Here is a 22,105-nt window from a genome sequence, read left to right on the forward strand (position 1 = left end):
AAATAATGGTCAAATTATAATTTTATATTATTCGTGCGTGCACGGGATCTAATCTAGTTTAATTAAAAGATACAGTTTGATCGCCACGTAGTTTTAGGAGGCCAAGTTGAATTTATTAAAATAAGATAAAGTAGGGTATTGAGTTATTATTTATTGTAAGAAATAGATAGTGGGTGAATTATTTATTTTAATAAAAGGAGCATGTGGATAAGTGTGAGGACCACAAGAGGAAAATAAAGATTAATATAATTGGAAATGACGACCATAACATGCCAAAAATAAGAAGTGTATATTTTAATTAAATACGACCAATTATGAAAAGTGAATCTTTTAATTAAATACGGAGGGAGTACTTGATAACATGTTCAACATACTCCGTTTTTTAATTAACTTTATGTTACCGTTCTGCTTTAAGCTTTTCTAAAAATGTTAATTTTGTTTTATAAAAATATCATTGTCGACTCCTTACATGGATAATAGCAATTGATCCTTATGCAAAAATATCATTATTTAATCTTGCTTTTGTTACAATATTTGTTTATTATCATTTATTATATTTTGTTTGTAATGCATAAAAAAAAAACTAGTTTTTACACATATTTTGTGGTGTTATTTGGCTATTATTTTTAAATCATTAATTTTATCTCATTACGGAGTATCATAGACAAAAGCTAAAAAGTGAATGGAAAAAATTATGTAAATACAACAATAGTACATATATATGCCTTCAAGTCTCCTATAGTATAGGATTAAACATCTTTGTACATAAATTTGCATCTCGCGTTTTAAAAAATTATCTAATATTTGTAACATTTAAGATACAATGTACGTTAAGTTAATTTTTTTTAGAATTTTGCCAATAGAGTATGGATACATAGTATTTACATTACTTTGTTGAAGCAATTGCAATCCAACACTACTCTCAACTTCCTTGTTCTTCAACACATTAATTTGAAAAAGAAAAACTTAATGTTGTGTTGAAAGAGGAGGTCAAACTATATGCTCCTTACCTCCTAGCAACAATTCTTTGACGAACAAATCAAAATATATCACAACTCAAATAAGAGCACATTTCATTCTTGTTTTGTTCTCAGATCCAATAGAAACTTAACAAAAAGTGGGAAAGAACCACATCCTTCCAAACTCAGCCCACGTTTCTGTATTCAATTAAGTAAGAATACTTAAGTAAACTAAACACACATTTTTGAACTCAATTAAATTAAAGTCCAAAAATAAAGTGGCTACTTAAGCGAAGTGAAACATATAAAATCTTGCATAGGGATCTCGATCAGTGGTGAGTGTTTCGTGGGAGACCCGCACCGCATCCACCTAAGTAGGTAGGGATGGAGGTAGGTTTGGTGGGTGATGGGGCGGGGATGGGTATAAAAGTTGTACCCGCCATGGGTGATGGGGCGGGTGTCGATTTTATGTTGAATCCGCCCCATCCCCGCCTGCCCCGCCCCATCCTAACTCGCCCCGCTTCATACTCGCCATGGGTGATGGGGCGGGTGTGGATTTATTTGTTTGTAGGTGATAATATGAATTTAAGTGAGACTTTTAAGGTTTTTTATTCAGATTTTTTCTGTTATGGCTGGAACTATTTTTCCTATTATATATGTTACTTTTAGTCATAAGGTATTTTTTCCTAAAGTTACCTTTTCATTACTCCTGTATATGTGACAAATGTTTGCTAAATAGGAAAAATTAGGCGGGTATTGGTGCGGGTATAGGGTGGGGGTGAGACGGGGATGGATACACAAGTGGGTGGTGGGCCGGGGATGAATTTATATTCATTGGGGCAGGGACGGGGATGAATTTTGTACCCGCCATGGCTGATGGGGTGGAGATGGGGATAAAAAACTTAGGTGGGGATGGGGATGGGGATGGGGATGGGGATGGAGGGACCTACATTCGCATCCGCCCCGCCCCATTGACATCCCTAATATAACACAAATGTCACGGGAAAAAAATGAATATGCCTTCTCTTACCCCCAATATTTTCACATTACTTTTATAAGCACAATCATGTAGAAGTCCCAAATATTACAATTGATTCAAACAATGTTATCATGTGAATTGAACAAATAGTCTAATTCAAGTAAAATTGTCAAACAATTATGCACTAACTTATGTACTCCGTACTACATTTACATTGGGAACAATTTAGATGATGACGGTATAACAATTAGGAAAAATTGCTTTAAATAATCCAAACTTTCGACGATTTTCCGTTAATAATACAACCTTTAGATTATTATGTAATCCAACCTTTGCACCCCATTAATTTTTATTGCACCCAACCGGTCACCAACCTGATACAGTAGGTACCGTGTACATGTGTCATGCAATCATTCGTTATAATTCTATTTTAAATAAAAAATTTCTATTACTTCATTACATTTTTTTTCCCTTCAGTTCTTCCTCAATTCGAAACCCCACTATCAATTTATCATCCTCTGTTGATAATCAAAATCAACAAAATCCCCCATTATCATCATTAATTGATAATCAAAATCAACAAAATGAGTACTTTTGTTTTGGTTCGTTCCTTTCTTCCACAATTCGAAACCCCATTATCAATTTATCATCATCTATTGATCAACAAAATACCCCATTATCATCATCAATTGATAATCAAAATCAACAAAATGAGCAATTATCATCCTGATTTATGTGAAATAAAATCCCACGAGTTAGGAAAATCAATACCTCGTAATTCACGAAATCTTTGAAAGCATGTTAAGATGTATAACTCAGTTTAAGGATTAGAATCAATTTCATGGATAAGGGCACCACTAACTAATGTGCTCAGTGTCGGTGAGACATTGTGAGCTGTGATTTAAGGATCCCATCATAATTAATTCAGTTTCTTCTTGCTGGAATTTTTTGATGGACACTTATGCAAAAATTAGGGAGTTTTGCTTCAAAAGTTAAGGAGAGAGAGTACCAATTAGTGTGATATGATTCTAGAATGTTGGGTTAAACCCTCTGGTATTGCAAGGAAAGAGGGAAGAAAACAAAGAGGCAGGATATGGTGGTCATGGGTGGCCACTGAAGTGGTGATGGGCGACGAGATAGAATAGAGTTTGGTTGAGGGAGGAGAAGCGACCTGTGTGGGAGTGTTAGGGAGGGGTCTGAAATTGGAGAAGTTTTTGATTGAGGAGCAACTTTGGGAATTTGGGAGTGAGGTGAAATCACTCGTATCAGAGATTAGAAATGAGGGAGGAAGAAGTAGAATGGAGGGAGGAGGAAGGAGGTAGAAAAAGAAATAAAAAAATAAAAAAAATAAAAATAAATTGACCTTCTTAGCCGGTTTCCCGTCATTTGGGTTTAATAAAAGTTAATGAGGTGCAAAGGTTGGATTATTAGAAAATAATCCGAAGGTTGGATTATTACCGGAAAATCGTCCAAAGGTTGGATTATTTAAAGTAATTATTCCTAACAATTACACGCTTACATTCACGTAATCACCAAAATAAGATCGGAAGCTTGAAGGGAACAAAATGGGCCGATCATAAGAAAGTGTCAAGCAATTAAAACTCAAATTTGAATAGAAACAAAACTAAAAGTGAAAATGTTGACAATCTTACTCAAGGGTCGCCAAGTTGTAAAGTTTCTACAGAACTCTTCATTAAAGCCTACACGGCAAGTCGGCAACCCAACGAACAATAAAGACGACTTAATAAAACTAGTGGTGTAATCCCAATTTATAGGTTAACTAGTGTGTGGTCCGGGCGATGCCCCACCTGCTACATTGAATAACTAAAGTTTTAGATTTTTTTTGAGCTCAATACTTGACCAAAATACTTGTATTCTGTAGAATGAAAATTATCCGTTAAGTTCGTCAAACACAGACATGCTAATTCATTTATCATGGCAAGTAAGTTTTCAATCATATCATCTTACAATTTGTATAATTTGGTTTCTCATGGAACTAAGTGCGTCAAATTAATAAACACCAAATTAGATATATATGCAGGTATGTAAGGCAATCCTATAGTTGATTCTTATGAGACTTAAGAAATTAAGGCAATCCTATAGTTGATTCTTATGAGACTTAAGACATTATGTTTCTTCATGGTTGTCATAATGCTTTAATTTTTTTTTCTTTTCAAAATAGTCCATAGACATTAAAAAGTCACATAAAAATTTATTTGTTTTAGACTTCATATGAACATTTATTTATAAATTAATGTGAAGAGATAAACCACAATTGGTGGTTGGTTAAGATGGTAATGAGAACTATCATCCACACTTGAGGTTCGAACACCCGTATTGATTTTTGGTTGTCTATTACATAATAATTGGTGACTGGGTGATGTGACGTGAAGAGAGTAATACGTGACACATATGCATTTTCCACAACACTTTTTAATATATTAATATATTAATATAGATTAATTGTAATTTTGCTATCCAACAACAGTTAGATAATAGGAAAGAAGTTCAAATAACATCACTCCCATCAAATTTCAAATTAAGTTATAAGTATACAATGAAATTGAGAAAAAATGTATAAACTAAATCAAATTTTGTAAAAACCAATTTCTAAAGAAAAAAAAAAATCCATGATGATTAGATCTGAAAAGTACACATCATCAATGAAACAACAATGTAATGATCTACCCATTTATCTATATACTATACTAAAATGCAAATCAATGTGTAGTTGACAAATGTCTCTCTATAATTTGTCTCTCTTATAATTTAAGTAATAAATATAAGGACAAATTATTTTTTTACCACCTACAAAAACCAAAAACTTGTTTTTTACCACCTAAGAAGCTAAATTTTGTATTTAACCACAAAAAAAATTATAACTTGTTTTTACCACCTGAAAACGAAAATATTAATGAAACCTTTACGTCTGGCTACCTAATTCAATTACCTCCAAAATTTTTACACTCATTGTGTGATTTTCTTTAACTCTTTCACCATTTTCTCTTTACTGCCATTGCATTTTGTCAATTTTTTGGAAATACAAATCATGAATCTCAAAGATAATAAAGTAAATTGGTAATTATAATTGCTACCTTAAAAAATTGACTACCTAATAATGGTAAATTTTTGATAAATACTCTCCTAAACATGTGGCATATGGTCGATTTACCTTCTAACATTCATTTTTTAACAACCGTATATATTCCCTCAAAAAAAAAAAACTTGTATACACGTCCAACTCTATTGCAATCTTCACCTTGAACAACCTAACATATTGTCTTATACAATCTCTCCCAAGAAATAAGTGCAATATCATTGATTATCAAAGTGCATGCGATTTTTTAATAGTTACAACCTTCTCAACAAAATATTATTATGAGTATATTTTTTTTTTATGAACGAAATAAAATTCACAATTACGAAATACGGTGCATAACTTACTAACAACATATATGAAATGATATTTAATGATCACAAAGGATACTAAATAATCCTTAACATATCTCACGCCTTTATATTATGGTAAACTGAAATTTGTTAATTTGTATTCCTTTATACAATCTTTTTCACAAAAATAATATGGAAATTGTGATCAGTAATAAAAACTGATAGTATTATGTGTATATGTATATTCTTTTTTCTATATTAAAGTACATAAGAGCATTCTATTATTAATATTATTATGGCCTATATAAATTAGGAGAATATTATCAGATTTGAAATTAGCTATATATTATGGCTTCACTAGCTATGATACTAAATATCATACCCTTAAAGAATAATGAAAATTAAGGCGAGTTTGAAACAACCGAATACAACGACCCAACCGTTTATATTGTACCATTTTATATTTATATATTTAATATGTTTGTAATATCACTTAATAGATAACATTTTGTGCAAAATAAACATTTTGAAATGTAAATCTACACCACCCATGGTGACAGACTGACAGGTCGGGTTGGATTTTAGATTGGATTGATGACGAAGATAAAATGTATGAATTATTTATATTGACTAATAAATAAAGATTCGGTGTAGGTGGGCATGTATAATTGTATACAGATAACATGTACTATCACTGGTGATGGACGCGTTTGTATTTATTGGATTTGAGAATACTCGTTTCATCCTAATAATTATGTATATTCACTTTTAAATATTTTATTCAACATTATAGCTCATAATAAAATTATTTTAATAATAAATTTACAATAATCAAGTTATTTTAATGAAAAAAATAATATATAAGCCATATATCTTGGGAAAAAGAGCATTTCAAACCCCCCAAAAAGAAATCTATTTATTTATGCAATTATATCGTTTTTCCATATACAATGTTACCCACACAACATAAGCATATATATACTGGTAGTCTATATATATATATATGCTTGTATATATTTTTTTCCCCATAAGATTATTTTGCATTAATAAAAATAAAGTTTACAACTACAACACCCTAACCTAATAGAGTTATTAAGACCCTTTACGAACCTTACATAGTTACATACCAAAGTAAAAATAAGTGACTAAAAACCGCACGAATAGCAGCTTGTGATCCCTTGATTGTTACCACGATTTGGTTACAACGCTCTTTAGAACTGAGCAAGCCAAAGCCACTTCCGCTAATGACTTCCTTATTGAAGATCGAGCAGTTGGGTTTGGTAACCATTGAAAAGTCCCCTTGAACATCTGTTGGACTTGGACAACAAAGAAAGGAACGAGAAAAGAGTAATGACACGAGCTAGTTCCCATTGAATATGCTTGTATATTGTAGGTAGCATTTTTCAAAACTAGGTTAATTGGACCAGCAAAATGGACCGGACCAAACCGAAGACAACCAGTCCGATCTCTACGTCAAAAATATAATTATCCAATCTTCGATACAATCCAGTTCAAAATCTTTAATTTTTTCTTTGAACTAGACTGTTTTTTCCTAAAATAAGAATATAAACCAATTAAAAAATTATATTAATTTCCTCATTTAATATGTTGGAAAAGTTATTATATTATGAAATATTTTATATTAGCTTGAAAACATGCGCTAGATAATTAGTTTTATGTACTCTGTAGTTTTTTCTTTTTTAACATATTTTGTAGGAAACATTAAAAGTAAGTACATATATGATAAGTCTAAAATCAGTTTGGATTTTGGACTGTTATTTTTGGTTTTGTACGAGTTCTGTCCAAGAATAACCACTCCGGTTTACAAGTCTTGAATTATCAAATTTTTGACATGCGATTTGATATGCATTTGAATTGGTACTCTTACGACCTTACATGTAGGTTAACCACTAGCCTCCCTGTATGCCACCAAATCGCCAATTTCCTTATTTAAAACGACTAACTTAAACAGTTTTGATTTCACAACCAATTCACTTTTGCACACATTGATTATATTTCTTTATTTAAATTGACTAGTTGAGATGCAACATATTTTGACTGTTGCCTATAATTCATGCGGATTTTTTTTTGCCAATGCAACGTTTCTTATTAATTTCAATGACCAAATGCATTGACTACGAGTGACAAAAAACGTGAATATAAAGTAACAACATATTATAAATTATTATGACACTGAATCATGTTGATATCCAATCAATTTTACACATAAAAAAAACAAGAAAAGAGAGAGAAAACTAATATATTACTTTAAAAACAACAATAAAAAAGACTCTACTATACTCAATAGAAGAGAGAAACCCATTATATTTCTTAATAAAATTTTATTTTCTTCTTTCAAAGTCTTGTATCATTCACTCTATCGATTCACCACTATTCAATGGTTTCACCATCTTTTCCTGCACCTATTATCTTATATTAATATGAATGTCAATGCTTGTTGTTGCGGACATACTTAACCATCTATGGCGTAAAACTGTAAGTACAATATCGACCTCCTTGTATGCCATTGATTCACCAATTTCCTTGTTTCAAATGAATAGTTTTGTAATCCTTTAATCTCTTGATACATTCAATTCAATTTTTATGCACTTAATTAATTTATTTATTTATTTAAATTGAATGGTTGAGACTCAACGTCTCATTTTGACTGTTACCGGTAATTCCTGCGGAAATTTCGGAATTAAAGCGTACCTAATTGATTTACTTACCTTATACATTGACTATGAGTGACCAAACATGTGAATGAAAAGTAACAAATCATTATGACACGTATCTTGCAAATATTTAATCAATTTTATACATGCAAGAAACTGGAAGAGAGAGAGAAAGCCAGTGTACTAAACTAAACAATAGAGAAAATCTCATTTTATTTCTTGCAAATAATTCTTTTTTCCCCTTTCACTAGTTTATACGTTTCACTCTACCAAGTCAACATTACATATTCATGCCACTTTTTTACCTGCACCAATTATTTTACATAAAGACTAAATGCTACGAAGTATATGATTATTGTTGCTGATATTTTTTATCTTCTATGGTGTAAAACTGTAAGTACAACCCTAGACCTTCTTGTATATGCCCCAACTCGCCAATATTCTTATTTAAAATGATTAGTTTTGCAATTGTTAATCTCTCTTTTTCTTATTTAGTCCAATTTTCTTCTTGTAAGCAACCAAGTCTTTTTCATCAATTTTTACTCACATTAATTATCTATTTCCTTCATTATTTACTAGTGTACACATTTTGACTTTGACACGTACTATTTATACAAGTTATTTTGACTTCTATTTGTGATTTATACTTAAGAATAAAATATAGTCATGTGAGGTCTTGTTAAATGTTTTTCAATAAATATTTTTCAAATATAAACTTTTATAATGTTTTTTTTTGCATAATAGAATATATTAACGTTTGAAATCACACAATGACAAACGTGTCGAAAGAAATATGTCAACCATATGAAATTGCAGAAGTACTTTCTATTATTTTCATTAAAATATCATATCACTCGTAATTAAATTGAATGGTTGAGACAACGTCTCATAATTTTGTTGTTACCAGTAACTCCTTCGAACTTCAGCCATCACAACGTTACTAATTGATTTTGATGACTAAATGCATTGGCTATGAGCGACCAAACACGTGAATGGAAAGTAACATATTATTACAACACTTGTCATTTTAACCGGTAACTCCGGCATAATTTTTGCTAATGCAACGTTAGTAATTAATTTTGACGATAAATATATCTAATACAAACGACTAAATACGCGAATAAAAAATAATAAATTATTACGACATCATATTGTATAATATCAAATGTTAGAATCCAATTTCATACATAGGAAGCAAAATATGGTTTATACACCCGGGTGCACAATGCTCACTGTGCACCCTATTTTTAAAAGAACATATAGTTCAAATGCAAAGAACATATCATTCATATTCATAGAACATATACTAAATGAACATATAGTTTAAATCCATAGTACATATATTGCAAATATTTCATTTGTATATGTACATTGAAATCATTCTTCATGTTCTTTAGATACTCAACAAATGTTCTTCAGGGTGCACCATGAGCACTGTGCACCCGGCTGTATAATCCAAATTGCGCATAGGAAAAATATGAACTAGTACTACTTATACTATACCCAACACTAAACCTAACTTTTTTTTTTTGAGGGGGCACTAAACCTAACTTCAATAGAGATTAGAGAGAAAACGTTCTATTTCTTGCACAATATTCATTTTTTTTTCCTCCTTTCATTGCCTTTTTATCATTCACTTAGGCAGTTGGGTTTGTTTCCTGTTTAATACTACTTCGTAATTCGTATGTGTTTTTAATGGAAACTGCATCTAATAATGGCAGATTTCAACGTTTCCTTAGAATTGATTACACTCAATTGTTTTTTCTGGGGAAATATCGTTCCAAATTTGGCTAATTAAAGAATCTGCTAGCCGATTCACTTGATCTTGGGGGGAAAATCCTTTATTTTTTATTTTCTTCCATTTATTAAACATGATACACAGTTTGCCATGCCTTTCTGATTTCATAATCATAATCATCATAATTGTAATTTGTATTTATTATTTTTATGATGGGTTTCATATTTCATGGTATATCTCCATTTTTGGTGGTGGATTCTTTGAAGGTATGCTGAAGGAGCAATTTCTTTAGTACCCAATTACAAGGACAAGGGAACCTCCAAATGTGGAAGGTTTTTCATGCTCTGGATTTTCACCACTGCAAAAACTTAGGGTTTTCTATGGGTAATCACCCTTTTCACCAATTTCTTTCTATATTTATTTTACTTTTTGAAATACCCATATTTCTAATTATGATTATGGTCTTATTTTTTGAAATACCGGTAATTATGATTTATTTTTGAAATACCCATATTGCTAATTATGATTATGGCTTAATGTTTCTGAAAAATTTGATCCTTATTTTATTTTTTATGTTTTATTTTATAATTTAGAGTGAGGTTTTGGTAGTATGTCTATGTGATCTCACTTTGTGTACTCTGTTTCAGCAACATAAACTGGGAAATCGCGGAGGCCTGGGCATCAGAATTTCTAGCATTGCCTTTCAGTTGCTCAATTGTGCTGTAGATAACAATGGCTAACTACTGGTTGGTATTACCTTTTTGTTTTTGTTCTAATTCATCAATTTTGTTCATTGTGTTTTTCTTTGTAAATTAAGCATTGTTGTGTTATCTTCTGCTTGATCTATTCTATAAAGTTAATTTATTTCAGTTTCTTTGAACAGCTCCCCCCCCCCCCCTCCCCCCCCCCCTCCCCCCCCCCCCCCCCCCCCCCCCCCCCCCCTCTTGTTATCAACTGTTGTGCTGGAGTATGTTTCAACTTTTTCATATAGACTTTCATCATGGCCTGGCCTTACTATATCATGTTATTTATTTTTGGGGGGGGGGGGGATGTCTTGACTGTTGAGTGAGACCAGTTTTACCTAATTTGATAATGCCCCTCAAGAACCACAAGCTGGAATGTACAAACTGCATAATTTAGGAGGAGTTTAGGACTAGTTTAACAAAACTAGGTCGTGAATTACATTTCCGTACCTGTTGCCCCTTTGTTCAGGTAATATTGAGTGAGAGACAACTGGGTATTGGATCATATAATGCCTATTTGTGAAATGTGCGGAAGGAAATGGTTATACAAGCAATGAACGGTTTCTGTAGTGTCCGGGGTTCTTCCTAGGTTTAGCTTCATTTCTGTCGTATTTGAATGGTCAAAATTAGTTGGTATATCGTTTTTTAAGTTTCGTGGAGGCTGTTGTGTGAGGAATGGTTCTAAAATTTCTATTAGGGATGGAAAGAATGTATGATTTCTGTTTACGCTTATGTGCAGAAAACATTTTACAAGTTTTATTGCTTTGCTCTATTGAAATAGTCCAAGTGTTATTTCATCGATCTCTCCTTCATCTTTATTATAACTCAGTTCTTAGAACTAGAAGCATGTATGTCATGTCCCAATAGATTTAAAAGTGTTTTAGTGACTGTCTATCCCATGTTCCCATCCTTTCTGATGCAGGGACATAAAGGTAGAGGGCTATGTGAGTATGTGTCATGTTTAGCTGCTTCTCTCATGTGTTTGTGTCTGCAGGGTTTTCCTTTTCCCTCTCCCTTGGACTCTAAGTTTTAACAGAGTACTCATCTCTGAGCAGGATATGGTCACTTGACACTTGAAATTAGACGAATGATACTGGAATCCTTAAAACATATGAGTTTAACCCTTGGGTCCTCACGTGTGTCTAATCCTTGCCTGAATCTGAACAACAGTGTACAAATGTGTGATTGGTTGGAAGACCTGGAGTCGTTAGTTCTTCAAGCACTAGACTGAATTTTCTGCTCCCTTTACATGTCATTGCATTCAATTATGCCATGACCAGGTCGCTTGTTTCCAGTTCATGATGGAAACACTTAGAATAAGGTCCTGTTTCCAGTTCTGTTTGTTTTGTGGAGGATATAGTAAAACCTAAAATTGGTGAAACTAGAAGCTTCTACCAGTTCTCTTGTTTGGAACATGGTAAAGAATTTTTCAGCTGAATACCTTTTGGAATGGACTTGCAAAATGTATATCCTTGTTTAAACATCTAACCATTCATAACAGTTATTTATAAGGTCCACTTGTCTAATGGTGTACATACTTCATCCTCTTTCAACAGATGCACCATTTTTAACTTTAGTTATATACTAACTTACACTATGTTTAATTTACTAATGTGTTACTTTTTTTTTATTTATTTATTTTTTTATTATTATTTTGAATTGTTGTTGGGTTAATATCAGTTTTCAAAACATCATTTTTATAAAAAGTAAATTTTAGTAGTGTTTAGTTGAAGCTATTAATAGTCAAAGTTATGTATTGAAAAGTTGTCCAATCAAGATGATGCATCTATTGAGAATCAGAGGATAATAACTTTTATTTAGGCTCACTCTGTTGCGAGAAGCTTTAGAGAAGTGAAAAAATGGGCCTATTCAAATTTAGATAATATTTGCTCTCTGTTGAACCGATTGGAGTTGATGACCACAGTCCTGGCACATCATTATTTCATAAGAAAAGTCTGCGTAATTTGTATTACAAAAAGTAGCCATTGTTGATCCCACTGCTTGTGGAGTCTAGGGTCCTGGGCTGGTCAAGATGTACATAGCCTTAGCCTAACCCTTTTTTGTCTTGGACTCTTAACTCAGACCAGCCAAGAGATTGTTTCTGGAAGCTTTTAAGTGACCGCTGAGGCGCTGATTTCTTACTCTGGATATCCTTAACCAGTGGATATAACTGATGAGTGTTTCCAGAATACCCTAAGCGAACGTTTGTAATTTTTCTCGAGGACCTTTTGGAAAGTTGTTAGCTATTGTGATAATAAGATCCTGGATTAGGTGAATGTTGGATGCTGTATTTATTATTGGAACAGATATAATAGACATAATAGATCATTCTGTGTTATATTGGTGTAGTAAGAGAATACTTTTACAAAAACTAAGCTATTTTAGGCTTTGCTTTGTCAGAAAAACTAATGAAGGTGGCAAAGAAAAACGTGAGCTTGAGTAGGTGACTCTTAAGGGATGCTTTGCCTGACCACTATTACTAGTCTTTTATTGGTGCTCAGTTGTATGTGGATTTCAGTCACAAAAGATAAAAATTGCTTAAGCTGTTCTCGTACGACCTGTCTACCTTCCCCTTTCTTCTGAGTCGCAGAACAGAAAAGCTAACAAATATTATCTGTTGGGCCTGTTGGCTAAATTAACAAACTTTGATAAACATTCCTACTGTATCCTAGAGTAGCATGTTCTCATGCCCAAATTGTGCTGGAATACCCCTTCTGTATAGAAAAAGAACTATAGTAGTCGATCCTAATGATAGTAAGTAAAACTCTGTTGTGAGTATTGTAATGATCATCCTAGCAATTTATGTATTAGGTACTTTTTCTCCCCTTGATTCTCCTTTCCTCTTAATATAGAGAGTAGAGTAGAGACATAGCTTTAGGTTTACGGGTGTTCTTTTTTCCTCTACAAATGAAGTTAACAATGCCATTTTCTTATTTGTATTCGAAGACAAAGAAGGTTGCGGGGTAGGGTTCATTCTGTAATTCAAAGTATGCAACTTTTATCCAACCCTTTTGAGGTTGCAGTTTCTGTTTAAATACTTTTAGGTCAGGACGGATGATTAGTTAGATCTGGGTGATATCTTTAACCATTGAGTTTTTGGTAAGTACGGTATCAGATTATACTTTTTGGAGAATTGTGAATTGTGCTTTGGGGTCATCTTTCGTTTTTATGTTGTCTCCTTTTCTTAGGTACTCTTTTGTTATTTAGTTTTTAATATTTGGTAGGGGGAAAAGGATCATACCGTTAAGAAATACTCTGTATTGAATACATTGTGAGGCTATCCCTAATGTACAAGAGGTTAGAAAGTAACACCACTCACATAAAGTAAGAGGGGAAGAATCGACAAAGAATGACGAACATAAAACCGTGATTGGTATAAGAATTCTATTTATAATATATGGAGGAAGTGTGTCCAACCATGATTGGTATGTTAATAAATTAGGTAGTTTAGTCCCTTGTCCCCTTTGAGCCTCAATTTCATTACCCATTCAGTAATTATCATATATGCTTTTATCTACAAATCACGAATAGACAACTTGGGGAAATTAAACCCTTGATAAGAACAAGCTATGCCCTCAAACTCCACTGTTTTCATCCATCCAAGTGTACTAACAAAATGCTCCATTATAGTGATATAGAATAGTCTATTATACCTTGGTTGTTATGACTGTAGATATAGTGCTCATCATTGGATGTAATGCAGTTAAAAAAAATTGGATCAACATTGCTGGATTTGGCTCTTGAGGTGTTTGGCGTTGAGATGAATAGCGTCTAATGATTCATCATTTACAAATGTTGAGATTGAACTGCTATAGAAAACATAATCCTTTTGTTAGATAAAAGGTGGTTGTGTTCTCTTATTGTGTTCTCTTATATCACCTGCTAAGAATATGTTGCGACTTGTGAGGGATGTGTATATGTTTAGAAGAAGGACTTCTATTGAGGTGTAGGATGTCGTGGTAGTCGACTAGTCGTAGAATCAATAGGGTATGGCTGGTAAAGTTGATTGTATGAATATAATTATAGAATGATAGCACTTCTTATTAATAACCCATTTTGGAATGCGTACCAACTATCTTGATGGATGTACTCTCTAGTGAGGAGCTTTTTCAAAATTATTTATTCAAAAGTTCTAGTAAGTACATAACTAAGAATATAAGTGGTACTTCTAATATAAAAGCCAATTTTATAATATATTAATCTTGATATCCTATACACTCCATAACTAATCCTACTTCCTGCACATACTTGAGGATTTTGTTCTGAATGATATATTTCATCTTAGAAGCGTTAAGAACAGGATTTTGGGGAAGCATGATTATTGCCTTTGTCTCTCTCTTTATTTTTTTTACTTTAGTGGTTTGGATGTCCATTTCCGATGGAGCCAAAGGTTCATTTGTTCTTTTGGCTGTTGAATGTAATGGACTAAATCAAAATGACTCTTAGTACCTCTTCGCTTCCTTTCCATGAAGTAGAAGATGGTCGTCCCGTTATCGCTTTTGGGTCAATTGGAAACAACCTCTCTGCAATTGCAGGGGTAAGGTTGCGTACGTCCGACCCCCCCTCACCAGCGGCAGATCTACCTAGTGTCATGGTATTATTTTACAGAAAAATGAAACTTTAATTTAAAAAAAATAAAAAAGTTAAAAAAAATTGAAGAGCAAACAACTCGAAGCTAGGAGAGTGAGACTTAAGAGGAGCGATAGTATAAATTTTGTATCTTTTTCCCTTTCAAGTTCTTCAACTAAAGGAGAAAGGAAAAACGATGTACTAAAGGAACAGTAAAAATAGAAACAGAAAAGAGTAGGAGTAGTTTGCTTGGCTGGCGCCTGGCAGCCACAAAAAATTCCAATTTTTATAATATTTTAAATTTATCCTTTAATTTTCTTTATTTTTTTTCCCATTTGTATTAACTATATCTTGATAGTTTAAATGGAATCACGTGCTAGCCAATGTCATTTTTCAACACCATAGGCTGAGGTGGATTGGGAGCTTTCTATGGTGGTGCATTACTGCATCGGAGTATTTACAATTTTTTTTACGTATGTTTAAATTTTCCTTTTCATTTTGGTTTTAAAAATATTTTAGCTGTTATTATATCACACCGTATCCTCGAATTTAAAAGTTGTTTTCCGTTTTCGCCCGTCCTGTATATTTTTCCATCGCTAAATTGGACAGTTCAATCTAATTGTAATTTTATGGTATATTAAATAACTGTTCTGAAATATCAATTTTCTTTAACCATGCATCAATCGAATATTGATTTATCGTGGTCGGTGGATGATGGTGACACACCATTCCGGAAATCCTGGCTCCGCCACTGCCCCTCACCCCGCTTCTTGCGGGAGCCTCTTTGAGGCAATGGGGTAATGATAATGATGAGTGGTTTATCATTTGAGTCACCTTCGTGCTAAAGTGGGGTCAGGATTAGGGGGTCAATGTTTTTGTGTCTCTTTGAAATTTGCTTATGAATTATGATACTTTAATTTTTAGTTAGGTTTGGAACTTTATGAATGTTATTATCTTTCTTGGCACGGAACTCTTGGTCACCTCATTTTGGTGATTTCAGAACATCTCAGTGTTCGAAATGCAAAGAAATGGTGATTAAAATTTCTTGTCCTTTTGAAATGACTGTAGTAGTGCCTGACCAATGCGTTTTACACCCTTCTTTTGGGCCTGGATGGATTTTGAGGGGAAAAAAATTGTTGGCCCCATGAGGTTCACTTAATCTTTTCCCTCTATATTCTTTCACTCTGTCCGCATTCTAGAGTTGCAAAAGTGGACCATCACGAGTTTCAGATTGCTATCACAGGGAGATTGGATTGTCATATTTGTCTCTGGTGTTATCAGCGATATTTCGTTTCCTCAACAAATCTGAACTATCCTGAATACACCAGACTGCAAGTGAGAGAATTTGAGATAAGTTAAATGTTATTAGATTTGATGAACAAGATAAAGTTTACCGGGTAGGGGTTTGGGACAAGATCGATGGACAATGAGATTCTTTCAGTATGTATTAGAGGAATGGGTTACTGCTAGTGTGGGGGGTGGGGTGGTGGGGAGGGGGGTGAGGGTTTAATGTTTTGTATGCTAGACTTGTTTGCTGGGACTTCAATAATAAAACTGTAAAAATTTGACAGGGTGGCCTACTGCAATTAGATTTAAACCGACAGTTTTTTTCCTTGCTTTTTGAAAGAGTTATCATGTTTTTTAAGATCAGTAGAATTATGATTTTCTTTTTTCTTTTCGAAATTTTAGTTTCTGTTACCTTGTTTCCTACATTTTTGAGATTTGCAGTTTTCCTGTTTCTGAATGTGTCTTGTACTCCTGCTTGTGATACTTAATTAAGGATTATTGGGGCTTTAGATTAATAATGAGAAGTCTTTCAAGGTCTATTGGGGCTTAAGATTAAGTATGAGAAGTCTTACCTGGTGTTCTTTAAGAGGAGCCTTTAAAGCGCCGTCTTTGGGATGTCTCTTAGGGAGCCTTAGAGACCTATTTTATGATCTCCCTGGTGGAATTATTTTTACAGGTTTAAATGCGTGGAAAGAGGCACACTTTTGTGCGTGTGCATGTGCATTAATTATCACCCTTGTTTGTCTAGTATCTGTTTTGGTACTCGTCCCTCTTTAGGTCCTCTAGTTAGGTGTTGTTAAGAGGCAGTGCTGCTAAGATTTTGGAGATGATTATGAGAGATTTTCTTTGTTTGGTCACGGGGAAAACATTGAGAGACCATCTTGTGGGATGTTTCTAAGAGGTTACTAAGGTTGCAAAGAAGGTTGAGGCTTATTGTTATGTGCTTAATTAGTGGCATGTATGGAAATCATTGTGGCTTATTACTTTAGAATAGGTGTTCTAAGATTTCGATGTGCTTGTTTTGCACCTAGAATTAAAGTGTATTAGTTCTAGGCTAGATAAGGCGAGGAAGCTTCATTGATGGTTGGCTATTCTTCTGGTCTTGTGCGATTATCTTAATGCCTAATTTTCAAGGTAGTTAAGCCTTAGTTTACTGGTGCAGTGATTGTAAGATGAAGTATTGATCGTTTGATAGCCAGCGTGTTTTCTTATTAACTTCTGTTAGCACCTATGCCGGTAGGGGTGGCTCTGTGCCAGTGGCAGTGGTGGTAGGTGATGTATTTGGGCCAAGGTACATATTGCTGTATGGTTGGAACGGACTGAAATACATTGTATAATGAAGAACTGAAAACCTAGAACTATTTGAATAGAAACCACTTTTTTTTAATAGTAATTGAATAGGAACTTTCATATCTTCAGTATCATAGTTTTTTTTTTTTTAGAAAAGAATCATATATCCTATAATCAATATATTAATACTTTCCAAAAAAATGATATAATACAATCTGATTTACTAGGCCAATAAAATCCACTCTATAATTTCAATATTTATCAGAAAAGTTTGGATTTATCTGTTTAACAGGAAATTCAAGTCTACTAGTTATATAAGTGATCTAATAGACTATGGTGTTGCTCCTACTCTCTTAATAATATGGTAGTAAGTTCTAGATTACAGTCTGGTTTTCACTGTTCTTGTCGATTAATGTATCCATGACTTAAGGCATTGGATGCTATGGAAATAAAGTGCATATGATACAGGGCTGCAATTCGGTTATTTATCAAGGAATTTTCTTATATATATTTTGGAATGAACTGAAAGTGTCTATAGTATTCGAGTGAACCTTTTTTTGTTCCTACATAGAGTTGAAGAAGAGTGCTGTATGAGATTGAGGATGCCAGTTATTTGTGAAGTTTAAATGTTTGGGTGCAACATAAAGAATATATGGGTAGTGGATAGTGGATAGTGTATACTCAGTATAGTACTACAGTGTGACGATAAATAGTTTCTCATATTTTAACTATTAAATTGAATATTTCTTGGTATACTTTTATGCTGAAAACTTGTAGAAGGTGTGCTAGCTGTACTCTGACACCATTTTGTGCTAATAGCTTTTATGTACTTGGGATGTATAATTTATGTTTATACATTTATCTATTTTTTTACCAAAATTTTATTGTCACTTGCCTCAAAGAGCTTCATGGTATTGAAAGTTAGTCTGAGTCAGCCATCGATGATAATTTTTTTATATATTTAAACGTAAAAATATGGCTCACACGGTGAGGTCCCGTGAAGATCATGCTATCTTCTACCTATTTTTGGGGTCTGGGGAGGTCTTGATGCACACAAATTTGGCAGAAAGGTTGACGAAAAAGTTTGGTTTTCGTTGTGGATAAAGTAAAGTGAAACTGAAAACAAGGTCAAGTTATGTAAGCATTGATGTAGCAGCATATCTAAATAGATTCAGATCTATGCATCTATGGATTGATTAAGGTAGTAAGTAAGAAAAAGAAAACTTCCAATATAGACAAAATTGCATTTATGGAAATAACAGTAAAGAGTGAGACTATTGAACAGATTTTGAAAGTAACTTAAATTTCTTAGCTTGATATATGTGATTTGATTTCCATGAATTATATAACCTACCATAAAGGTTTTGTCCGTTTGTGTTAGTTTTCACACTTCATGATGTATTTGCTTTCATTTCTGCAAGATTATATACCTTTTTTGTAAAAGGTAAAACAGTTGACTTCTAAGCTCTACATTTAGTTTGACCCGACTCCATCATGACCGTTCAGCGAGACTACTCCAACTTTGATCTTCCTGATTTCTTTCCGCATCTTAACTTTCCCCATTTTTCGTCCATTCATATTTGCACTATGCGTCACGCTACATAAATGACAATTGACAGAGCCCACCAGAGGTGGAATTACTTCTTTTCAAATTCTGTTTTGCCCTCTTTAATTCTTAGGAGGTTTTCTCTCAGATACTCTAATCTGAAAGGGTAGATCTAATCAAAAAATTTTAACATTGAGGGAAAAGGGGGCAGGGATGGGGATGTCGTAAAGAAAAATTAGAGCATTGGAACTCGTCTCACCATTCTGGTCAAAAGGCAGCAGAGTTTCTTTAAAATTTCAGGTTAAGCCATTTTTTAATAATTTGCAATTGTGTTTTTCTAATTCAATTAACGTGCTAATTTAATTACTGCTTAGTTGTGTTCCCCAATTCGTTTCTTATGTATATAGCATGCTGCAGAAAGCTGTACCCTTAATGATTTATCTTTTATGCTCAGTAAGATTTTGATTCGGTTTTCAGTACATTTCATATGCATTTGATTTCTGGTGGTTTTGTGGTTGAATTTTTATTGATTTTTTTATAGGGAAAAAGTTCGCAGTTTTCTGGACTCAATGGATACCCAAGATTTACGCTCACCTCTTCCATCGTCATTTTCATCTTCGTCAAGCTCTAATAGCGACGTAATTCCTTTTACAATTGGTGCCACAAGATGGCAGGTGGGTGATAGGACCGCTCAGCAGATACTGGCTGTTATCCAGCCTAATGCAGAATCAGAGAATAGGAGGAAAGAGATCATTGAATATCTTCAGAGGCTTATTGAAGATGCTCTTGGAATTAAGGTCTGAACTTCATTTTTTATCTCCATTTCGTATATATCCATAGTCTTTTTTTGTCAACTGTTAATACATGAAACTCTTCGTTCCTTGAACCCTGCTTTGTTTTTTGGGCAGCGTCACTTAAATGGTTGAAGAGGTATACAATTAAGAACTTAGGAGTGGTTTAATTTATTTTCTATGTTAGGGTTGGTTTTTGGAATAAAGCTCCCACTTATGGGGGTGGTATTTGATATAAACAAAATTCCTAAATTAAATATTATATTTGATTATGCAAGAATAATATTAATTTTGAGGCATTCCTTCTCAAAATGAACCAAAGTGTTATTTTATTATTTCACAAGAAGCAAAAGTACCCAAGATAGACAAGAAAAACAACACTTCGGGTATTTTCCTTTCTGATTAAAGGGTGGGTTAAACTTGGGATTATTCATGTGAGTTTTTTCCTTGTTTTTATTCCTAATATTCTTATAGTATTCGGTACTCGGCCTTTTCTCTCAACGCTTACATTCTTGTAATTTGTAAACTTGCCTTTTCCTTCCTAGATGTGAGTTTTCTTTTATCACAGCCTTTAGAGATCATCTCAATTTAGTTAAACTAGCTAAAGGTGTTTTGTTTTAAAAATTGCCAGGTCTTTCCTTTTGGATCTGTCCCTCTAAAGACCTACCTTTCACATGGAGACATTGATTTGACTGCTGTTAGTCATTTCAGTACTAGTCAAGATTTAGCTGCAGACATCTGCTGTCTCCTAGAAAATGAAAAGAAGAACAACGCTAATGTTCAAGACCTTCAAGTGAAGGATGTGATTTGTGTTCCTGCTCAGGTTTGCCTTTAGGTTGCCATTTTGTTATGATTTACATTTCACTCTGGATGTAATGAAAGGTTCACTATGCTCTTTGATTTCTTACCTTATTCTTTTCGAGATTCCTTGGACAGCATAACAATCCATTTTTTTATTTGCTCTTTTTTCTTTTTGGCAAATTTGCCAAAAAAGACCTTTTATAACTCAAATTTTGCGAGAAAGAACCTTATATAATTTTTTTTGTGAAATCACACCTCAATGTAATTTTTTTTTTTGCGAAAGACAACCTAAGAGAAGTTTCCGGCATTGACTGAGCTTTTCTGGCCATTGACTTGCACGTGAGCAGCACGTGTGGCTTAAGTTGGCTAAAGACACTGAATTTTCCGAGTCTTGAATTTTCAAACTTGATACTTTTTCGATTTTGTTTTTCAACTTTAGGTTTTAAAGCTTAGAATTTTGGAGGAAAATTGGGTGTGGTTAGCAAAATAAAGCCACACGTGCTTCTCACGTGCAAGTCAATGGCCGGAAAACCTCAGTCAATGTCGGAAACTTCATTTTGGTTGTCTTTCGCAAAAAAATTTACATTAAGATGTGATTTCACAAAAATAATAATTATACAAGGTCCTTTCTTGCAAAAATAATTTACATTAAGGTGTGATTTCACAAAAAAAATTATATAAGGTCCTTTCTCGCAAAATTTGGGTTATAAAAGGTCTTTTTTAGCAAATTTGCCTTTTTTACTGGGAAGGGATGGAAGTCTTGGGGAAAATAGATTCATGTTTATATTAGAGTATTATCAAAAGTAGAATATATGGCCTTGCTACAAAGATCAAATATCTAGTAATGAACTTTTTGGTTACAAAAGGTACAAATTAGGGACGCTGATATGGTATATGCAGCCTTATCTTTGGATTTCTAGTGAAAGTGCTGCACTAAGCCAACATTGGCCTTTATTGCCTAACACAAATATGAACTTTACATTATTTTTTAGTTGTTTGTATCTTGTAATTTTTTTACTCCGTATTTGATAAAAAGATACACCGAAGGTTAAGTGATGATAAAAATGACGAATTTTGTCATTAGCACTCTTATTTTTGTCTATTGTGTAATGTAGACTTCTATTTTATGCCTTCTATGTCAAAAGCTTAAAGATCTATATGGTGCCTTGTTTGATGCTTTGCATGAGTTCATTGAATTTACCCAAAATTTTAAGTTGTTGAAATGGTTCCATGATGTTTTATGCCTTCTAGTCTTTAGAACTCTATTCTTTTTATTATGACAAGATTTGAGATAAGTTTTTGGGGGTGGTTGATAGCTATTAGCCTTTAATTAGCTC

At 33.3% G+C, this 22,105-nt stretch overlaps 1 protein-coding gene across 3 annotated transcripts in view; it reads left to right on the top strand.

Moving 5' to 3' along the window:
• LOC110801719 (uncharacterized) overlaps positions 1-22,105 on the top strand; it is a 38,007-nt gene that overhangs the window by 2,525 nt on the left and 13,377 nt on the right. For 2 of the 3 annotated variants that reach the window (XM_022007127.2, XM_022007123.2), the window contains 4 exons: positions 10,008-10,125; positions 10,389-10,487; positions 19,718-19,973; positions 20,599-20,790. In XM_022007127.2, the coding sequence (XP_021862819.1) occupies positions 10,474-10,487; positions 19,718-19,973; positions 20,599-20,790 (462 nt within the window). In that variant the 5' untranslated portion in view covers positions 10,008-10,125; positions 10,389-10,473. Of the gene's footprint in view, positions 1-9,528; positions 10,126-10,388; positions 10,488-19,717; positions 19,974-20,598; positions 20,791-22,105 lie in introns of those variants that run through there. The other variant, XM_056834720.1, reaches the window with a different exon arrangement.

This window comes from Spinacia oleracea, chromosome 1 (assembly GCF_020520425.1).
Source record: "Spinacia oleracea cultivar Varoflay chromosome 1, BTI_SOV_V1, whole genome shotgun sequence".
Taxonomy (NCBI): Eukaryota; Viridiplantae; Streptophyta; class Magnoliopsida; order Caryophyllales; family Amaranthaceae; genus Spinacia; species Spinacia oleracea.